Here is a 20734-nt window from a genome sequence, read left to right on the forward strand (position 1 = left end):
AAATGTGTTCATTTCCCCATCCCAAGACCTGACTTTGATTGAAAAGAACAACAGTCCTCTCAACAGCTGGAGCCTTGACCAGTAAAGAGAAAGCCAATGTATGCAAAAGAAATTAAACACCAGATGGTGGCGGGGGGGTTGGAAAGGACTCCCCAGAGAGAAGGAAAGAGCTTGAAAAAGGCAGAAGGTGCCAAGAAAAAGCCATCTATGATCCCTCCTGGAAGGACAATGTTATCAGACATTAGTTTGACATTCCCAGAGGTGAAGGAACAAACCTGCTCTTTCATTTCCTTCCTGATGGCTTTTCTTCATCAGGGACTGAGATGCTCAGGTGAGCACAGCATGGAAAGTACCTGGGAGAGTTAGGGAGGCCGTGTACTGACCGAGAAAGCCAGTAAGCCGGGAACCAGGAGTGTGGCAATTAGGTGCCTAAGGAATCTATTCAAAAATAAAAGGTGACTGCATGTGGGTTTTTAGAAGAAATAGTTTAATTAAGACACAGATATATGATTATAAAGATGCACAAGTCTAAATTTTTTTTGAGGTTAAAAATAGTATCTTTGGCGTAGTCCCTTTTATTGGTCAATTTTAAAGAGAAACAACAGCCTTTAAGTATGATGTTAAACTGGAAGATATTCAAATTGTACTTAACATCCTTTTTTTTTTTTCTGGCCGCACCACACAGCGTGTGGGATTTTAGTTCCCTGACCAGGGATCGAGCCTGCGTCCCCGGCATTGGAAGCGCACCGTCTTAACCGCTGGACCCCCAGGGAAGTCCTCATTCTGTTTTTATATCAAGTTCTATCTCAGGAATACAGGAGTCCTAAGACGAAGATCTACCACCTCAATTGTGAGTTACAGAACATCTGTGCTACGTGGGAGACAATTTCTGGTTCAACCATCCTCTACTCATAGAGGAAACAGGTACGGGAAGGGAGTCCATGGGGAAGCCCCTGACTCTCCACCCTGACCCAGTTCCCCAAAGTGTGAAACAGATCTCTTTGAGAAGCCACCCCATGTACATTTTATACATACTGATGGTCATGCAGCTTAATGTGTATTTTATTTTATTTTGGCTGCACCGCTCGGCATGCGGGATCTTAGTTCCCCAACCAGGGATCGAACCCGTGCCCCCTGCAGTGGAAGTGTGGAGTCTTAACCACTGGACCATCAGGGAAGTCCCTTAATGTGTATTTTATTTTACATTTTTTAAATGTTTATTTATTTATCTTTGGCTGCGTTGGGTCTTCGTTGCTGTGCACGGGCTTTCTCTAGCTGCAGTGAGCGGGGTCTACTCTTCATTGTGGTGCGTGGGCTTCTCATTGCGGTGGCTTCTCTTGTTGCAGAGCACGGGCTCTAGGCGTGTGGGCTTCACTAGTTGTGGCACGCGGGCTCAGTAGCTGTGGCGCACGGGCCCAGTTGCTCTGCGGCATGTGGGATCTTCCCAGACCAGGGCTCGAACCCGTGTCCCCTGCATTGGCAGGCGGATTCTTAACCACTGTGCCACCAGGGAAGCCCCAATGTGTATTTTAAAATAATGTGTATTTTACAATTAGGACACCAAACTTGTAACTTCACAAATACTAATGGTCAGAATGAGGTGAAGTTATAAAAGGTGGATTTCAAGTTGATTTAAAACATTAGGTGGTGATGGTTGTACAACACTGAATGTACTGAATGTCACTGAACTGTTTACTTAAAAATGGTTAAAACAGAAAATTGCTATATGTATTTTTACCACAATGCAAAAAAAAAAAAAAAATTAAAATAAACACGGGGTAAAGAATAGCTTCGGTGGCAACAGATCTAGGAAAGAACTGTGTGGCAGGAGTGACATTTAAGAAGCACTCCAGTCCTCACGGGAAGTGGCACCTTGCAGGAGCACGCTGACACCAACTTGGAGCACTGAGTTACCCTTTAGCACCGAGACAGTCACTCTGAGGGCAAAGCTGAAACGATGCACCACCGAGGGAGCCACAGAGTTGTAGGCTCCCTCAAAGGTCCCTTCCCTAGAGCCTAGAGGACGGCATGCAAACCGTGTGTGATGAGACTGCGCAGGCTAACTAAAGCACACTGATTCGCATTTACGGAGTTACTTCTCCTTGGGAGTAGTTAAGAGAAAGGGCTTGGAAGTCAGGCGGACCTGGTTTGACTCTCAGTGCACACCACTTTCCAGGAGCAACCCAATTTCTTCTTTTTAGTTTGATCCCAGTCTTATTTTTTTTAAAATGTGTGTAGGAAAAAGACTTAATGAAATCTAATAGTAACTTTGGACACAGGGGAACAAGGTCGTGAGGGAAGGAGGTCTTGGTGTGCTGCCGCCATTTCTTCTGCCTTCAGTCTCTGCGCCTGGGATAGAGCATCTGGAGGTTCACAACCTCTGTGGTCCGTAGGAGCCACTAAGAGGAGAGTCCAGGGAAGAATTTGCCATTTTCAGTGGAAGACAAGTGGCGGTTACTGGCTATGATGACTTTGTACTTTGGATCTCGATTTACTGCACTTTTCTTTATAGTAAGACACCAACTGCTTAAAAAATAATCCATGAGGGAATTCCCTGGCGGTCCAGTGGTTAGGACTCCGCGCTTTCAATGCCGAGGGGCTGGGGCTCAATCCCTGGTCCGGGGACTAAGATCCCACAAGCCCTTGGGTGGGGGGAGTGGGGGTGGGGTGGGGATGGGTGGCGGGGAATCCATGAGACAGATATGAAGAGGAGCATTTTAAGAGGTGCACTCTCTTTGAAAAAAGGATCAAACTGTTGAACTCAACATACTAGATACGTTTGTAAATAAACTTATGGCATAAAAAAATAGTAACTCTGGTTATTTTTTGGGGGGGAGGGTGGGATTAATGCTTTTTTTTTAAAACAACCCGTTTTTTTTTTCAAATAAAGTATTTTTATTATTTTTATTTATTTATTTGGCCATGCCATGCGGCATGCAGGTTATCTCAGTTCCCCGACCAGAGGGATCAAACCGTGCCCCCTGCAGTGGAAGCACGGAGTCTTAACCACTGGACCACCACGGGATTCCACAACCCCATTTCTTTTAACCTCAGTTTGCTCATCTGCTAAATGGGGATGAAAACCGTAGCTCCCTCCCAGGGGCGTTATAAAGACTAGAGCATATAATGTGTATCGAGTGTTTCCCACAGCACTAGGATGGTGGTGAACAGTCAATGAACGTTAGCTAGGACAATTACTGCATAAACATTTCATGGGCTAGTACCCAGTACAACCCCCACTGGGAAATACTACTCCAGACACACCCCACACAGAGCGACTCTGATGAGAAGGTTGAGGCCTGGCCCACCCACAGGCCATTGCTGGTTGCATGCCCCTAGACAAGCACCAGCTTCACAAAGACTGGCCTCCCGGAGGATGAGGATGGCAGTGGCAGCTAAGGAGCAGACAAACTTATAATTCAGCCAGAGGGCCTGGGACTCCTGGCCCAGGGGCTGACTGAAACTGCAGTTCACAGAGGTTTGAGGAGGCCCAAGTATGGGCCTCACTCAGAGAGTGACCTAGAATTACTGAGTACTAAACCCAAGAAGTCTTAGAAATGCCCTTCTGTGACCCTGTTCTGAGGTCCAAATGAGGGGAAAGGAGCTGCAGCACTTTGGTCTGGAGCGTTGAAGACCTAGAGAGGAAGAGCCCCACGCTCTGGGCCTCAGTGCTCGCTGGCTGCGTCCCCAGGTGCAGGAACTCCACAGCAGGAAGGGACGTGCACTCACAGGTCTGGGCCAGCTCTGCAAGGCGGCAGCCACTACTGGCAACAGAAGAAGCACAAAAATGAAGGCTGCCAAAAAATTGTAAAGCGCCTCCCTATTAGCGGGGATGCTGAGAAGAATGCAGGATGACAGAGAGGGCAGTTTTCTGGAAGAAATTCTGTTCTTTCAGGAGCCTGGGGTGGCTCCACTGCATGTTAACAGGTGCATCAAAATGAAGCCGTACCGGGGTGCCCACCCCTTCCTCAGGAATGCCGCCGACCCCTCCAGCCCCAGGGCTGCCACCTACCCCAACAATCAGTAACTCTGAAGACAACGTCAGTTCTTCTCAAACAGTTTAATAGCAAATAAACAAAGGAAGGTACCACACTTGGCAGATACAAAATGACTTTTTGTCCGTGTGTCTGTGCAATTAAAACAGATTTAGGTTCCCTATTGGGACAAAAGGAAAAACACACAGAAAAGGAAGGAGATTCCTTTTAGACATATACTCCCTTGCTCCAAACTGGTAACAATTTTTTTTCTTTTTTAATCCACTACACAAACTCTGTGATCAGGTCAGAAAAGCGACAAGGGCTCTTCTTGCCTTTTTTTTTTAAACCATTAAAGTAAAATCCATAATTTTCTACATAGTACAAACACAAGTTCACACAAAAAAGACATTTTCTTTTGCAAATCAAAACAGAAAAGAAAGGAAAAGCTCAAACAAGGTAAAGAAAAAGCATTTCTACGGCTGAATCACGACTTTGAGTTGATTGAATCCCATTGTTGCTGCAGAACAGACTGTGCGTTTGGTCATAGTGGCAATTTTTTTCTCTTCACATTGTGAAATCACTTTACATTGTTTTCTAGTAGAAAAGGCAAAAAACTGTACAAAACCCCTAGTGTTAAATACAACGTTTGTACCAATAAAAAACTCACACAGGTTTGTCTCCAAAATGTAAAGTTTCTTTTTTTTTTTCTTTTTAAATTATTCACAAAAAGCAGCTGGAAATCAGAAAGGCAGCTGCCGCTCCAGGGTCTCAAATCCATTAAAACCACCACAGAACAATTAAAACAATCAGAGAGAGAAAAGGAAAAGGAAACAACGTCCAACGTTTGGCATTTGGTTTTATCCACAGGTTTTCCCAGAGCTCCTCTTGGAATTGAAAGCAAAATATATTGGCAAACATGGGTTCTGAATACACAGGAAGGGGAGCCTCAGCGCCTTCTGCCAACAGAGGCAGCTCTGTGCAGTCAGACTGTGGGGTGCACGGCAGTCTCGCTCAGGCTGGGGTTCCTGGCCTCTTTCCATCCAATCACCCCTTCGAAGAAATTAAGCAGCCTACCATACACTGGGCCTCCACCTGGCCGCCCTTTCCTTCTAGTAAGAGTGGCTTCAAGCATAATACTAGGCAACCTGCCAGGTCCCAGAGCAGAAACTCTGCCGAGATCCCCTCCTTTATCAACCCCAGCATGGATGATGCTAACAGTGCTTCTACCTTCCCACCCCCCGCCCCCCAGTCCCTCAGCTACCCCTCTCCATCCTTCCCTGGAAATCCTACTTGGCAGCTCTCTCACCCACCAGCAGCTTAGGCCTGGGTGGGATCTATCCCAAACTCCTCCCTCTGCAACCTCTTACCTCCACAGATCCACCTTGTGACCTCTCACCTCCTCTGACCTCTCCCTCTGCCCTTCACATTCTTACTCAAGTCCCTAAGATCCTGAGGCTGGATGGTGCCACAAGAGAGGAGGGCAAGTTCCCCTCAGGGAACCAAGGAACTGGCTTGCCTGGCACCCAGGGACAGTAGCTATTTGGCTCTTCACCCAATTAAAACAAAACAAAACAAAACAAAAACAAAAACAAAACCAAACCCGCCCTAACCCCCACCCCACTAGCTGAGCAAGAGCCGAGCTGCAGTGAGGAGCCAGTGTGGGGTGGCTGGTGCCCAGGGCTGTAAACAGTGTGAAGACTGTAGTATTGTGCTTGTCACCTAGGAGAAGCGCTGCAGATGTACTGCCACTTGGGGCGCAGACGGCCTCCTGCGAGTGGCTAAGAGCGCCCTCCTTCTTCGGCGCTGAGGGTGCTCACTAGCCTCTCGCCCACCCACAGCCGCCTTCTGAGTTCTACCTCTGCCCCTGTGCCTCTCTGGACCCCCTTCCCACCCGCCTCTGAGCAGACCAACCGGCCTCCTGAAGGCCCCGCCGAGACCCGGAGGCCGTATGAGGTGACAGTCTAAGTGCACAGGCAAACGCTCTAAGGGCAATAGAGGAGAAAGTTGCCACTTCAAAATAAAAATAATACAATCTTGGAAAAAAAAAAATTAACCCCACAACAATTTAAAACAGCTTCTTTGAAACCCTTTTAAATCGGTCAGTTTCTGCACAAACTATAGAAAACAGAGAGGTGAAGGTGATATATACGAAGGTGTGAAGAAACAGCAGGAAACATGCAAAACTTGTTTTTTCTGGGCATAATCTTAGTAGGAAAGGAAAAAATTCAAAACAAAAACACAAAAACAATACAAAAACAAAAAAATCAAAGCATCACATTTTGCTGTGGAGACTGTAGGAAGAAGCATGGAGGTGGGCACAGCAGGGCTGAGGGGAAGGGTCCAGAAGGATCTGCAGACTCCCGGCAGGGTTGCTCCAGGGAAGAACCACAAAAGAAAAAGGGCTGGCTGGGGCCCAAACTGCAGCCGGTGGTCAAAAAGGAAAAAGGGTTCAGGTGTTTTCTGCAGTTGAGAACTCAGAAAAACAAAAATAGGAACACATGCGGTCTCCTCAAGCCCCACAAACTATATCAGCAAAATGTGCTCAGGAGCCTCAAAGGTTTTAGTGACATCTTTTATTTCATTGTTTACTTCAAAGTTGTCTTTAAAACTAAGCACACAGAGAAACAAAGCCTAGAAACAGACTGGCTGTGTGTTCACAGAAATACAAACACCACGCGGTATGTGCTAGTAGGGCTGCTCTGAAGACAATTACAAAGAATTGGAATCACAAAATCAAGTGGTTATCTTATGAAGTTCTAGAAAAATAGATTTTTTTTATATTCAAATGCAAGTTTAAATATTTCCCCTTCAGCAGTCGTTCTAGCAAAACCAATTTGGCAGCACAAAAGAAAAAAAAAAGGAAAGAAAAAAGAAAAAACAAAGAAAGAAACAAACATAATAAAAATACACGTCAGCATCAAAGGTCAACACAAGGTCAAAGGTGAGAGTTCAAGCATCAGAGAAGCTGAAGAGACAGGGATTTGGACGATGTACTTGACGCCACATCGACATGCTTTAGGCACAACGATGAACAAACGGCAGGAATCTAGAAAAAAAAACAAACCAGAAAGAGGGAGACCCACTGAGTTACACAGAGCAATACATCCAAACAAAGAGAGAGAGAACAGGAACACTCACTGTTGTACAGCCCTGAAATGAGGAGGCGGGCGGGGTAGGGGCTGGGTAATGACAGGGAACTTTCGCACATGCTAACAATGGACACAGGGAAAAGTCAAAAAAGGACATGGAGGACACCGAGAAAACATCCAACTGCCAGAGACAGAGGGAACCTAAGGCTTGGATTTCCCAAGAAGCGCCCAAACACATCCGAAAAGGTCTCTCTGGTGGAGCAGAGCCTCAGCCTCTCCCTCAACTCCTGGTCAAGACTCAGGGAGAAAGTCAAAGCTGCAGGCTGGGGTGGGGAGAATTCTTTAGGGAAGAGGGCCAGGATTTCTCCTCAATCCTATGGGGATGGCCCTTTGTTCCCGGAAATCCAAGCTCTTAGCTTCCACGCAGGCCCTGGCCACTCATGTTGGACCCAGGAGACAGTGTCTGGCTGCATTCAAGGTAAATCACTTTCATGATGAAACCCAAGTAAGAAACAGAACTACAGCAGAAAACACTTATACACGTGAGACCCCCACACAACAGAAAAGGGCTGCTTAAGACTTGACTGCGAGTCTCCACTCTCCGAGCTGACGCTTTCACACCGTGAGACTTGTAGGGAAGCAGCTTCTTCACAAAACCATCTTTGGCCTAGGGAGAGAACTGTGCTCAAGGGCAGCACTGCTGTGGGAATTCGCTGGGCGGGGGACAAGAGAACAGACGGAAGTGCCTGGGCTCACCAGCTGGCCGCTGTGGCAGCCCAGGGCCCTGCTGAGGTGCATGCTCCTTTTAGAAACAAGAACCCACAAGCAGGTATGAAACCTCAGAGTGTGGTATCAAAGTGGGCTGATTACACCTTTACCTTTCATGTCAATAGGGAAGGGGTTTCATAAGGTCCTGGAGCCCAGGGCAAATCTGTGTACAAATAATAGTGAACTGGGGGAGGAGGGAGAGAAAGGGAAGAAAGTGGGAAGAAGAGTGGAGTTCTGGGCTTTGGAAAGCCCCACAATGGCCAAGGAGGAAGACAGAACAGGTTAGCGATCACAGCACCGGCAGCACCCTGGGGAGCACAGCTCTCTCCTCTGCCAATTCACAGCATTAACTCCTTCCCCCTCTGGCAGATTAGCTGGGCTGCAAACGGCCACAGAAAGTCAGTAGTTTCAATCATACACAGCACCCTGTGTGTACAACAATCACATTCTGGATTCTACAAAATCCTGGCCTTTTCCAGAGATATAATTTAGGTAATAAATATTCTCCACCCCGGAGCTGTATAAAACTTCTATAAAAATAGAAACGACATTCTTGGTTCCAGCTGGTTGGGATTCAGAACAGCGCCTCCCCAACCTAGCATTTTTTTCTTTTTTTGTTGTCTTTTTTCTTTTTTATTTTTATTTTTTGCATTTATTTAAAAAATCCCATCATGACCCTGGAAGCCTTTGGAACAGTTTTATCCTTGAAACACAGGACACATTTCTCCCAGTGCGTGGAATTCAAGTTTACGTGGTTCAGCTTAAGAAGTACGTTTCACGTTTCTTAGAGGACAACAGACCCAAGTTATCACTATGAGAAGGGAACAGCTGTCCCAGCTTCAATGGGATAATCCAACACCACCAACTACCTGCACAACAGCAAGACAGTCAATCCTTGTCTGTGGCCCAAATGGACAGCATGACAAGGAGAGAGCCCCCATCTGACTTAATAGCCAACCAACCCCTTTAATCTCACCTCTGCTGCTAAGGGTCAGGACTGATGTTTGTGAGGTTTAAGATCCCAGGGACCCGGCCCCTGGCCTTGGCTAAGATCGTATCTTAACAGGGCCACCTCTGCCCAGGTACACATTCCCAACAGCGTGTTCTTTCTGGCTCTCCACCCCCGCAGCACTTCTGGGAGCAGAGGCAGAGCCCAGAGGCTGTGTGGGTCACAGGCAAGGGCTGCAGTGAGACCTGGGGGAGGCAGCAGGGAGCTAACTGTAAGCACGAGGACAAAAACGAACACGGTGATGCTGAGGTAAATGAACACTAAATCCATATGGAGGTTGTAAACGTCCTGTTGTCTCCTCTGTCGCCAAGAGCAGAAGATGGGGCTGGAGCGGGCAGAAGAGGGGCCTGCCTCCGTTTTGACACTACATCTGGGACATCTCAACCAAGGAGGCAAACATGGATTTCTTAACCCTTTTAAGTGCTGAGTGCTGGCCACTGGCAAACGCAGCACTGGCTTAACAGGACCTTATGATTCAGGTACACCAAGAAGCAGGCTCCTCCTCCCCCAGCGTGATGGCTTTTGGTCACTCTGCTCAGGAGAGGTGCTCCCTTCAACTAGATGCTGTAAGCCCTTCTTGGATCTACCCTCGTGAGAAACCTGTGGCTGGGGATGGAAGAGACATTCCTCACTGTGGTCAACTATAAAGAAGAGACCAGACAGTGTCTTCCCCAGAGGCCTTCTTTAAAGGGACCTGGTAGAAATGGGCCACGGTCTAACAGTTTGGTGTTGAAGTAAACTAAAAATGACCTCTTTGACCGGCTGCTGCTTCCTAACAGCCACCAGCCAGGAGGGCAGGGCCAATCCAACACCAATGGCTGGCTGGGAAAGCTGGTAATGGGTGATATATCCCTGCTTTTTGCATATGTCAGGCTAATTTAACAGGTGCTTTATTTCCAGAGAATTGTTAGCCCCTTCTTAGGAAAGAGGGGCAGAAATCCCAGACAAGAATCTAAAAAATAGGTGGCAAGAACTCAGTATTTCCACAGAAGGCAGCTATGGAGGAGTTTTAGCCTCCAGCTCCCAGGGCTGCTGGGTGTCAAGTCACTCTCACTCTCCAAAGCCAACCCCACCTCCTCCGCCCCCCAAAAGCTCTTGGATGTCAGTTCTCATTTCACCCACTCTCGCGCTCAGGAAGATTCTGGGGGTCAATTTTTTGTTTCACTCAGTCCTCTCTCTTTGGGTAGTTTGGGGCAAATTCTGATCTTCTTTTTTAATGTTTCTCCATTCCCCCTCCTCCCCCAGGGCAGTTTGATGTTGGTCCTTCTCAACACACTGGTTACAAACACAGCAAACTTTTAAATAAAGAAAAAAAACTCAGGATATGGCACCTAAACTCCAAAGTAAAACACTGGAAACCAAAGCACAAACTTGTCCTCTGTACGAAGCGAAATTCCCACAGAAGGCAGTAGCCGAGTCTTCAGGGCAAGCTGTGCCTGCGAGAGTGGCAGGGATCAGGGTCCAGGGCTGTCAACACACAGCCTTAGGGCTTCGAATCATTAAGGGTGCTCCTCCCCCACTTACCAGAAGACCCTCTCACTCCAGTCTCAGAAGGGAGCACGCTCAGTAGGGCTTGCTGTCATTCTTCGAACGTTTGAGCTGCACTTTAAGCCGCTTCATGCCAATCTGAAAGCCGTTCATGGACTGGATGGCAGCTTGAGCCGAAACAGGATTGTCGTAACTTACAAAACCTGTGTGTCCAAGCAGAAACCTAGGTGAGGGGCATAACGAAGCAGGAAGGTTCTCAATCCTCCTTATGCAAGAGATACCTTATGAGCTTAGTCTCAAATCCCAATTTTTCTCAGCAGGGACAAGAATTCTTGAAATTATATCACATGAAATAAATCAGGTTGCTAACAGTAGCAGTTGACATCTACACAGTACCTTAAAGTTTTTTTGGCCAAGCCATTTTCCATACATTATTTTTACGTCTGGAGTGACAGTGTGGGTAGAAATCATCATTCCCACTACAGAAATGAAAAAACTGAGGCTCAAAAAGAGGTAATGTAACCTGCCACGGGCTAAGTTAAACTATAAACTCAAACTCAGCTCTTTCTGCTATCAGCCCCTTCTCTTTCTAACTGGTAAAAATACTTAACCCTCCCGACACCAGAAGAAACACCAACATACCAAAACACTTGCTCAGGTTTGTCTGCTTGTCTATGAAAACCTTGGCAGACACGACATTCCCAAAGGGCATAAACATCTGCAGCAGGTCCTGGTCTCCAAACTCCTGGGGCAGGTGGTAGATGAACAGATTGGCTCCTTCTGGACCTTCAAAATCCCCATTGATTGAACAGGTCAGCGTCAAGCACACTCATCCTCTGCACCAACTGACTCTCATTTCCACCTGTGTTAAAACTCTCAGCATCCCAACAAACAGAAATTCACCTGGAGAACTAAACAGATTCTCTAAATACAAAGCAGGGAGCTGAATGGTGATCACTGAAACAGGTTCCTGCCCTCTTTCCCGTTCACCATTCTCAAGCTGTGTCTCATTGACAGAGGTCAGAATTCGACCTTGTGGGAGGATGGTGTGCTGGGACAGTAAGTAGGCAGATTTGCGTGTGGTGCAATAAAACCAGAGACTACAGGGTTGTAGAGGAACAACAGAAAAGGAGGTAGAGCTTATAAATAAAACAGGTTTCAAAATTGTGCCTAGAAACTATAGGGACAGCAGAGATTGGTAATTGCCAGAGGCAGGTGAGGCAGGGACCTACTACAAAGAGACATGAGGGAATTTCTAGGGGTGATAGAAATGTTCTACATCTGTGGCGGCAGTTACGTGACTACGTGTGTTCGTCAGAGCTCACAGAGCTATACTCCCAAAAGGGTGAATTTTACCATATGTAAATTGTGCCTCAGTAAAAACATATTTTTAAAATGTGCCTATGATAAACAACTAAGCTCAAACCTAGAATATGCTTTCCTCTTCAACCATTTACACTCAGTGATTTCCTGACCAAAGAAGAGGTGTTTTTTTAAAAAATTTTTATTGGAGTATAGTTGACTTACAATGTTGTGTTAGTTTCTGCTGTACAGCAAAGAGAATCAGTTATATATATATATATATACATATATCCACTCTTTTTTAGATTCTTTTCCCATATAGGTCATTACAGAGTACTGAGTAGAGTTCCCCGTGCTGTACAGTAGGTCCTTATTAGTTATCAATTTTATATATAGTACGTATATGTCAATCACAATCTCCCAAATTATCCCTCCCCACCCCCTTTCCCCCTGGTAACCATAAAGTTTGTTTTCTACATCTATGACTCTTTCTGTTCCGTAAATAAGTTCATTTGTACCATTTTTTTAGATTCCACATATTAGTGATATCATATGATACTTGTCCTTCTCTGCCTCACTTACTTCACTTAGTATGACAGTCTCTAGGCCCATCCACGTTGCTACAAATGGCATGATTTCATTCTTTTTATGGCTGAGTAATACTCCACTGTATGTATGTGGCACATCTTCAAAAAAGAGTTTTATTACAATCGCAGTCCAGCCAGTCTCCAGCCACCCTGGCCTCCCTGCTGTTGTCAAACACATACAGAACACTGCTGCCTCAGGGTCTCTGCACTTGCTGTTCCTCTGCCCCATTACTCTTCTTCCTCTAGATATATGCATGGCTTGCTTCCTTCAGGTCTTTACTTAAACGTCAACTTAGAGAGACCGCATTCTCTATATAAAATGCTATCTTTCTGGCACTCTCTATTCCTCCTTCCTGCTCATCATTCTTCAGAGCACCATTTGGAACACCTCATGCTTCTGTTTATTGTCTATCTCCAGAGCTCCATCAGTTCCCCCACTACCACATCTTAGGGCACATAAATGTCCAATTCAGAGCCGGTAAGGATGCACTGCACCAAGGCTCCTTGCTGCTAAAGCAAGAGAGGATACTTGTCTTTTTCCTACATTCGTGCTTAAATCTTGCCAGCTCCTGGTTATGAAAACCCAGTCACATATGAGCACAGAGATGTTGGCAGCACCTTCTATTCATACAAACCACTTTCAGGCCTCTTTCTGCTTAAAAAGCCTCTCCTGAATTTAATACCATTTATGTCAAAGCACATACCTCCCACTCCATCAACCCCTGGGCCATAACTCTTCCTGTCTCATCACCTTTCAGTTTGTCCTCAATTAGGAAAAGCATAGATCAGAAAGTGAGGGAAATGCCAAATGACAGAGCTAAAAGGGACACCTAGACAGAAGATATCCTCTGACAATTTATAATCCACAGAGAAGACTTCCTAACAAAAACAGACTGCCAGCGCTCGCTTCGGCAACACGTATACTAAAACTGGAACGATACAGAGAAGATTAGCATGGCCCCTGGGCAAGGATGGCACGCAAATTCGTGAAGTGTTCCATATATTTGTGAAGTAAGCCGGAAAGAGAAAAACAAATATCGTATATCAACACATATATGTGGAATCTAGAAAAATGGTACAGATGAACCTATTTGCAAAGCAGAAATAGAGACAAAATGTAGAGAACAAATGTGAGGACACGGTGGGGGGGGAGGCGGGGGTGTGGCATGAAATGGGAGATTCGGATTGACATATGTACGCCGCTTGGTACGAAACAGATAACTAGTGAGGACCTGCTGTACAGCACGGGGAACTCTACTTGGTGCTCTGTGGTGACCTGGATGGGAGGGAAATCCACAAGGGAGGGGATATGTGTTTACATATGGCTGGTTCACTTTGCTGTGCAGCAGGAGCTAGCACAACATTGTAAAGCAACTATACCCCAGTAAAAAACAAAAACAAACAAAAAAACAGACTGCAGACTGCCAAATGGTGTCAGACACAATAAAGCCAGTATGTTTCTTCATCTAAAAACTGCAGCCCCATCTCAGGAGAGAATACAGAGGTTCTGACCTGAGCCACATCCAGAAAGCAGATCACAGTTTCTCAGTCTACCCCTGACACTGCCAAAGAGAAGTGTTTAAAAAAAAAAAAAGAGAAGTGTTGGCCTGACCACCTACATGGCTCTCCTGGGCTTTGCCCTGCTTTTCAGTGCTGGTCAGATGGAGCACCCACCCCTGTCCCTGACTCCAGTTTCCCTTGGCACTCACCTTCCTTCTGGCTTCCAGCAGCACCAATACTCTGCTGTGTCAACAAGTTCTGGTTGTACAGAGTGGGGAGCGCCGCTGCAGCATATTGCTGGATCCCCGAGTAGGCCTGCGTGAGGGCCTCCATGGTGCTCCCAGTGCCATTAGAAAGGCCACTGCTGCCCAGCCCACCATTTAAAGCAGCCATCCCTTGGTTGGGGGTGAGGGTGGGGGGAAGAGCAGGATTAACAGATTGGAAAGACTCAAGCGATGCCAAAGACAAACTCCAAAGTATGCCCTTTCATCTCCTTCTTAGCTTCTCCCTGAGGAGGAATATTCCTCTGACTGGTCAGATTTTAGGACACTCACCAGGCCTTGTGGCTAATAGGGACATTTAAAAATGCCACACCCAGGTGCGGCTCTCCCCATTATCTTCTTCCAACCTGTGCAAGAAGTGATACCACTTATACGACTTGCCCCATTTTTTTCTTTGGCTTTGCTGCCATCTTCTCACAAAGAGCTGGAACGTGGTAAAATAAGAGTCCCAGGAGTGGGGACTAAAAGGGATACATATAGTCTGTGACAAGATGTGGGCAAATCCTATCATCAAAATAGCTGCTAACATTTATTGAGCACGTACTAGTTGCCAGACACTGTACTAGGTAATGTGCTCAGCACTTTACCTATGTTCTCATTTAACTTAATAACCCTCAAAGTATTCTATTCCCACTTCATAGATGAGAAAATGACCTTAGAAAGGTGGTCTTCAGTTACAGGTAGTTAAGGGGAAGAGATGGGATTTAACTCAGGTCTGACTCAAACTCCCATGATCACTTCTAGCTTCACTGGGCCACCCCAATCATTCATTCTAACGGCACCCCTACCAGAGTTGTTTAAAATGTGCTATCTGCACAAAGAATGGCTCGATGACATCCAGGGACTGGCCCTCACCTGCCAAAGAGCTGACGTTGAGGCCTGCTGTTGCTCCAGCTAGTGTCTGTAGGGCTCCAAGGGAGGCGATGGGATTGACAGAGCTGCTGCTGCTGGAGCTGGGTGAGGACCCTGCTGTCAGACATCCAGGAGTTAAACTCAGACCAACACTTACCTTCTCAGGTCAACAGGAACCAAAGCACAAGTTATGTTACTCAAGTATTCTCTTTATAAAGAGGTCTTTCAGTTACTGATTTTTTCCCCCCAGCTGCTGATTTTGATAACTGTCCCTGCAGGACATAGAAGCAAGTGATGATTACAACAAACTAAAAACTATGAGATTTCTCTTAAGTCAGAAGATGACATCTGAGGGCTTCCCTAGTGGCGCAGCGGTTAAGAATCCGCCTGCCAATTCAGGGGACATGGGTTCGAGCCCTGGTCCGGGAAGATCCCATATGCCGCGGAGCAACTAAGCCCGTGCGCCACAACTACTGAGCCTGCGCTCTAGAGCCCGCGAGCCACAACTACTGAGCCCGCATGCCACAACTACTGAAGCCTGTGCACCTAGAGCCCGTGCTCCGGAATAAGAGAAGCCACCGCAATGAGAGGCCTGTGCACCGCAATGAAGAGTAGCCCCCACTCACCGCAACTAGAGAAAGCCGGAGTGCAGCAACAAAGACCCAACACAGCCAAAAATAAATTAATTAATTAAAAAAGAAAATGCCACTTGAAAATTTACTGTACATGATCTGACCCCAGTGGAAATGGGTGTTAACTACTCTCCAGAATGACACGCTCCTCTCTTGGGCTTCTGCCCGAGGCACACAAGGGCACACTGGCCCCTATTATACATGCTTACCTGAACTGGTGAGTACGCTGAGGGGACTGCTGGATGTAGTGAGAGCATTGGTACCACTTGGTGTGTTCTGAGCTGCACTAGCTGCAGCAGCTAGTGCAGCCAAATTCTGTAACTGCATTGCATTTAACCCTGCAACATCCAAAGCAAGAGATCAGCCAGCAGATAAGGGTGCCTCATATCCACTCCAGCAATGACCGTGCACACTGGCAGAAGGCTGGTCCCAAAGAGGAATTGTTCTAGGTACAGGCAATACTACAGAGCTCCAGAAAGATTCAGATCTCACTCAACTCATTCAGAAACTGAACATTTCCTCAGATAAGAGATGTCTAATCCAATAACATGCCAGCCCAAGTGAGCATTAATAAACAGATGGGCAATTAGGAAACCAGAAAAGAGGGGTGGATCCTGTGGCCTACCATGGAGCCCGGTGTCTAAGAGAGCAATGCCGAACCCTGTGGCAGAGAACGGGTCTGCATCTGAGCCCCTCACTCACACTTTACAGGGGCTCTGATCTCTGCAATGGAGGTGAAAACGCAGAAAATGTAGTAGAGATCCAGAAGGCAATGGAGGAGATGACAGGGGGATACACGTGAAAACAGCAATAGTAGAGAGAACAAAGAAGAAACCACCACTTGAATAGTAGATTAATTATCAGAAAAAGAAGAGAGAAAAAACACTGAGGAAAAGACTTCCAAGTAGAACCTAGGCAACACAGGTAAAGGAGAGCAAGAAATCTGAACTGCACTGACAATGTGTGGCAAACTTTTTACTAGATAATGGAAAGGCAGGTGGGTGAGGGTGGAGAATTAATGAGAATAAAAAGGCTACAACACAGATTTACAATCTAGCAACTTTTCGAAAACACAGCAAACTTTAAGTCCCTGGGACAAAAATGAACCACTGTCAAACTTTTCCCAATGGCATAATGCAGTTTTCCTAAGACCAGCCCTTCCTCAGATGCACCCGCCTAGCCCTATCCCGCTGCAGCAGGGCAGAGGCAGGCAGCTCTGGAACGGTCCCCTCCCTGCCTCCTTAACTTTCCTGACAGCCCCTGCCTCAGGTTTGTCTGTGGAGCCTCCTTTTGTTATAAACTCAGGTATTTGCCAATTAAGTTTTCTGTGCATGTTAACACCAAAAAAGGTAATTCACTTAAGAAATAACATGTATAAGACACTAACTGCCTGGGTTCTAGCAGCTTCACAGAAAGCCATGCACATTGAAGCCATCTTAGACTTTTCCTCAGAGAGTCGCTGAAAAAGTCACTTTACTGTGGAAATAAAGAACTCCTGCAATTTTCTCCTTATCAAAGTAGCTGCAGATAGTCTGCAGATGCTAACAGCTCTTTTCCATCTTCCTCCTTAATAGAGACTTAAGGGGGTGAGGAGCAGCAGACAACCGCAGAGCAATACGACATCAACAGCTAAAAGAGCCACCTTCTACAGACAAGGTAGTTGAATCCTAGGAGGTTCATCTTATGTCAGGTTTACATAATGAGTGGAAAAAAATTTTTTTTCTGCACAAACGGTAGGAAACCCTCAGACTGCTGTTAGCCGGGTCTGTTGGCTTGGCTGCTGCCGCTCCTCCGCAGCAGTGAAACACTTACCTCCCATTGGGTGGAGGCTGCTCAGGGTGTTGAGGTTCCCAGAGGAGGCAGTCTGCTGAAGGAGCTGCAAATAAAGCTAGACATTACACCAAAAACAGAACAAGAGTGAGAGTGAGGGCTGGTTCTGCATCTGGGGTAACTCTACAGCACAGCAAAGCGAGAGTGCAGAGGCCCCCAGAGAAGAAAGTTGAAGACAAGAACCCAAGCCAACACAACAAAAACATGAGGCTTATGACAGCACAGGACAACACAACACAGCTAAAGCCCTGGCCCAGAAGACAGTTGTGTTTGTTGAGTACAAAGCCAAGCTCGAGTCCCTGGCAACAAAATGCAGCACAGCAGAGGACAGAGGTAGAGGAGAGAACTAAACTCAACTCAAGCAGCCATGTAGTCCACTTAGAGGAGTGCCTGCATATTAGTGACTGCCATTTCTAGTTCCTCTCCCAAATTCTCCTTTGTTAGGTCCACACATCTTATTTTGTAACTTGTTCCCACGTGGAGACCTAATTTCTGCTTCACACAACTATTTAAAATACCAAACCTGACCATTTCAGAGTATTTCTTGGAGTCATCCTTTACCGGCCACAATGAACCTGTGACTAGATCAATCTTGTCATAACTAGAATGCTACACATTCATCTCACTGTTGCAGATGACCAAGTGATTGCTGGATCAGTCCATATCCGTTCAGCGTACATTCTCTTTCAATGGTTGTTCCATAACAAATAAAACAAGAGGACCTGCCCATGAGCTTATGACCTCCATGACCTTACTCTGTACCTTAGGCAAACTGCAACCCTCATCTAACCAACCTGCTGAAACCTTTTGTTCCATTCAAACCCAATCACTGTTCCTTATGAACAGCTGGTATTCTTGTTTCTGGATTCTTTATTCAATCTGTTATTCATTCCCATAAACATCTGACCTGGTTCCTCTGTCATCAGGAATCTCTCTATTCCACATGTGTTTCAGCAAGTCCACAAACCTCCAGAGGCAGAATGAAAAAATGTACATACACAGAATTTTTACCAGCTTCTGAAAGGGGTCTGCTACCTCAAAGATTAAGAACTACTTGCTCTAGTTCTAAGTCCACATATTCCAGTACCTCATAATTAATGATGATGTACTATCACTTTCACAGTCCATTAGCACTCACATGTCTTCATTTCTGTCTTCTTAAATACCTTGGGCAACGAGTTCAGCCCCAACTGGTGGACTGTGCATATTGTACTTGGCACTTCACTTCCTCCCTAAATGAGAAGAGCTCTTAGGGCGGGGATCATGTCTAACTGAAACGAAGAGACCACAGCTCTCAACATACACCATCATGTGCTTGCTAGATGTGGCAATGACAACAAAATGGGGAGTCTTCCCTAAAAGAAGACTCCAAAACTCTCTAAAAGCAAATGCACATCATGGAGATAATTTTCAAGGCATTATCATTTTGGCAGAAGACCTAAAATCTCTCTGAATTTTCTCAACTTACAAGCAATGTTCTAGCGCCGAGAAACAATTTAATTCGTAGGAATATAACAACCATCTACACTTTTTGACTTCAGAGAATTACTAGTGAGGGTAAACTGGGGTTTCTTCTAACATTTTAGAAACATGGAAACCAGAGGGCATCAAATTAGCCAAAACCTAGTACTGGGGGATAGAAAACATTGCCTTTCTTCTGTTTCCATATAAAATAATATTTTAAAGGATGAGGAGTGAATGACTATAATTACTTCTATGTGTATATTTCTAACTATCCATACTAATCTAGTAGTTTCACCATTTATTCTCCTTCCTTGGTAACTTCACAGATGACTTGTTCTTTCTGATTCGAAGATGAGACAGTTTTAAGTGTCTTGTGCTATCCGCAATTCTTTTAAGGGTTAAAGCAGTGATAATCCCCCGTAATGTACATTGCAGATCTAATAAATCTAACCAATTGGAGCCTGCCCCTCTTTTGGATTCCATGACTCAAACTCAACAAGAGAGTAATCAAAGGAAATCTATTTACTATTTAGTGAACTCAAATATACACCTGTAACACTCATTTAATAATGTCCATGGTTAATCTCTTGATCTCTCAGTCAGTGGAAACATTTACTATCATACTCTACAGGGAAGACTCAATAAGGATTTTAAGGATGCCCTCTACAATCTACTAGAAAGAGATATGGAGAAAGATATTTGGTAGCTAAGATTTCCTCAGGCATTTTTTTTCTTGGGGGCAGGGACATATGAGATGTTTCTAAATTTTTTTATTAGAAAATCAGGATTTCACTGTAATTGGAGCAGAAGCTCAAGATATAACCAAAGATACGCGATGAGAGAGAGAGCGTGTGCGTGCACGCAAGACTAACGTGACAAAGAACATTTCATTGCCTGAATTTTTATGTAAAATTTTGCTACGCTAAAAGTTGTGACTGCCATTATGTATGTTAGCTAGGGACAGTAGAAGAAGAAACAGCTGGGAGCTTGCACAGCCTGCAGAAAGCAAACCACAAAGACTCACTGCTAAATACTGGGGTCCAAGAGTATTTAGACCAGCAAGGTTTCCCCACACAGATGCTGCGCTGATTTGCTGCATCTGCTGCTGGAGCTGCTGGGCCATTCTCTTCTGCTCTTTGTCCTTCTGTGTATCAGCAAATTTTACCACCATGGGGGAAGAGCAGCCCTATGAAAACACCAAAATCAAAGGGTCAAAATCCTCATTCTGGGTGAAGTGAAAAATCCTCCTTTCTAGTGACGCATAGGCTGCATTCTAATTTCATTCACTATCAAATGATTCTCTTCCTGATAGACACAAGTGGCAAGATATAATTCAGTTTAGTTCCAATATGCTAATTTTAAAGAAAGCACCAGTTTTTAATTTAAAGACGTTTGGCCTTCTTAACTTTTAGGGCAATCAAATGCTATACATGCTACCGGGCTTCGATTGTCAATTGTCCTACCGCTCTCAGTCCAAGGAACTTCCCCCTTTCATTCATCTGCCCCTACCTCCATGGTCTGTGCTTGGTGCATTGCCTTGATAGCTGTCTGTGCCATGGCTCTTGTTGTGAAAGTCACAAATGCACAACCTGGTAAGAGAAGAATCAATAACTCATCCATTCATTTGTTTAATTATTTATCTGACATTTACTGAGCACCTACTGTGTGCCCAAGTACCATGCTAGCAATACAGACATGGTTCCTGCCTTCAGGGGTTCATGATCCAGTGGAGAATACAGATATGTTATGACAGAGTGATACGTGCTTTAATGAGAAACCAGGGATGCACACAGGGGAAAAAGTGCTTGAGGGATAAAGGAGGAATCATATTCTCTAGCTTCTCTTGTGAAAGAAGTGTTTCCGTTTTGGCATGGAGAACCTCTCCAAGGACTGAAACAGAGAATTTTAATACATGACACTTAAGTGCAGAATGTAGACTCCTTGAGGGAACTGGG

At 45.5% G+C, this 20734-nt stretch overlaps 1 protein-coding gene and 1 non-coding gene across 15 annotated transcripts in view; one reads left to right on the plus strand and one right to left on the minus strand.

Annotated features, from left to right (window-relative positions):
* Window positions 1-6535: 6535 nt before the first annotated feature.
* Window positions 6536-20734, minus strand: part of CELF1 (CUGBP Elav-like family member 1) — a 68550-nt gene continuing 54351 nt past the window's right edge. For 7 of the 14 annotated variants that reach the window (XM_061201760.1, XM_061201761.1, XM_061201759.1 and 4 more), the window contains 9 exons: window positions 20289-20368; window positions 19804-19965; window positions 17298-17373; window positions 15695-15823; window positions 14857-14970; window positions 13930-14115; window positions 10974-11117; window positions 10368-10534; window positions 6536-7023 (listed from right to left, as the gene is read on the minus strand). In XM_061201760.1, coding sequence (XP_061057743.1) covers window positions 10407-10534; window positions 10974-11117; window positions 13930-14115; window positions 14857-14970; window positions 15695-15823; window positions 17298-17373; window positions 19804-19965; window positions 20289-20368 — 1019 coding nt within the window. In that variant the 3' untranslated portion in view covers window positions 6536-7023; window positions 10368-10406. Of the gene's footprint in view, window positions 10280-10367; window positions 10535-10973; window positions 11118-13929; window positions 14116-14856; window positions 14971-15694; window positions 15824-17297; window positions 17374-19803; window positions 19966-20288; window positions 20369-20734 lie in introns of all 14 variants that reach the window. The other 7 variants (XM_061201758.1, XM_061201756.1, XM_061201757.1 and 4 more) reach the window with 4 other exon arrangements.
* LOC133100207 (U6 spliceosomal RNA) lies at window positions 13120-13226 on the plus strand. Its single transcript, XR_009702445.1, has one exon. It is a non-coding gene; the product is annotated as a U6 spliceosomal RNA (small nuclear RNA).

The sequence above is a fragment of the Eubalaena glacialis genome, chromosome 10, assembly GCF_028564815.1.
Source record: "Eubalaena glacialis isolate mEubGla1 chromosome 10, mEubGla1.1.hap2.+ XY, whole genome shotgun sequence".
In the NCBI taxonomy this organism is placed as follows: domain Eukaryota; kingdom Metazoa; phylum Chordata; class Mammalia; order Artiodactyla; family Balaenidae; genus Eubalaena; species Eubalaena glacialis.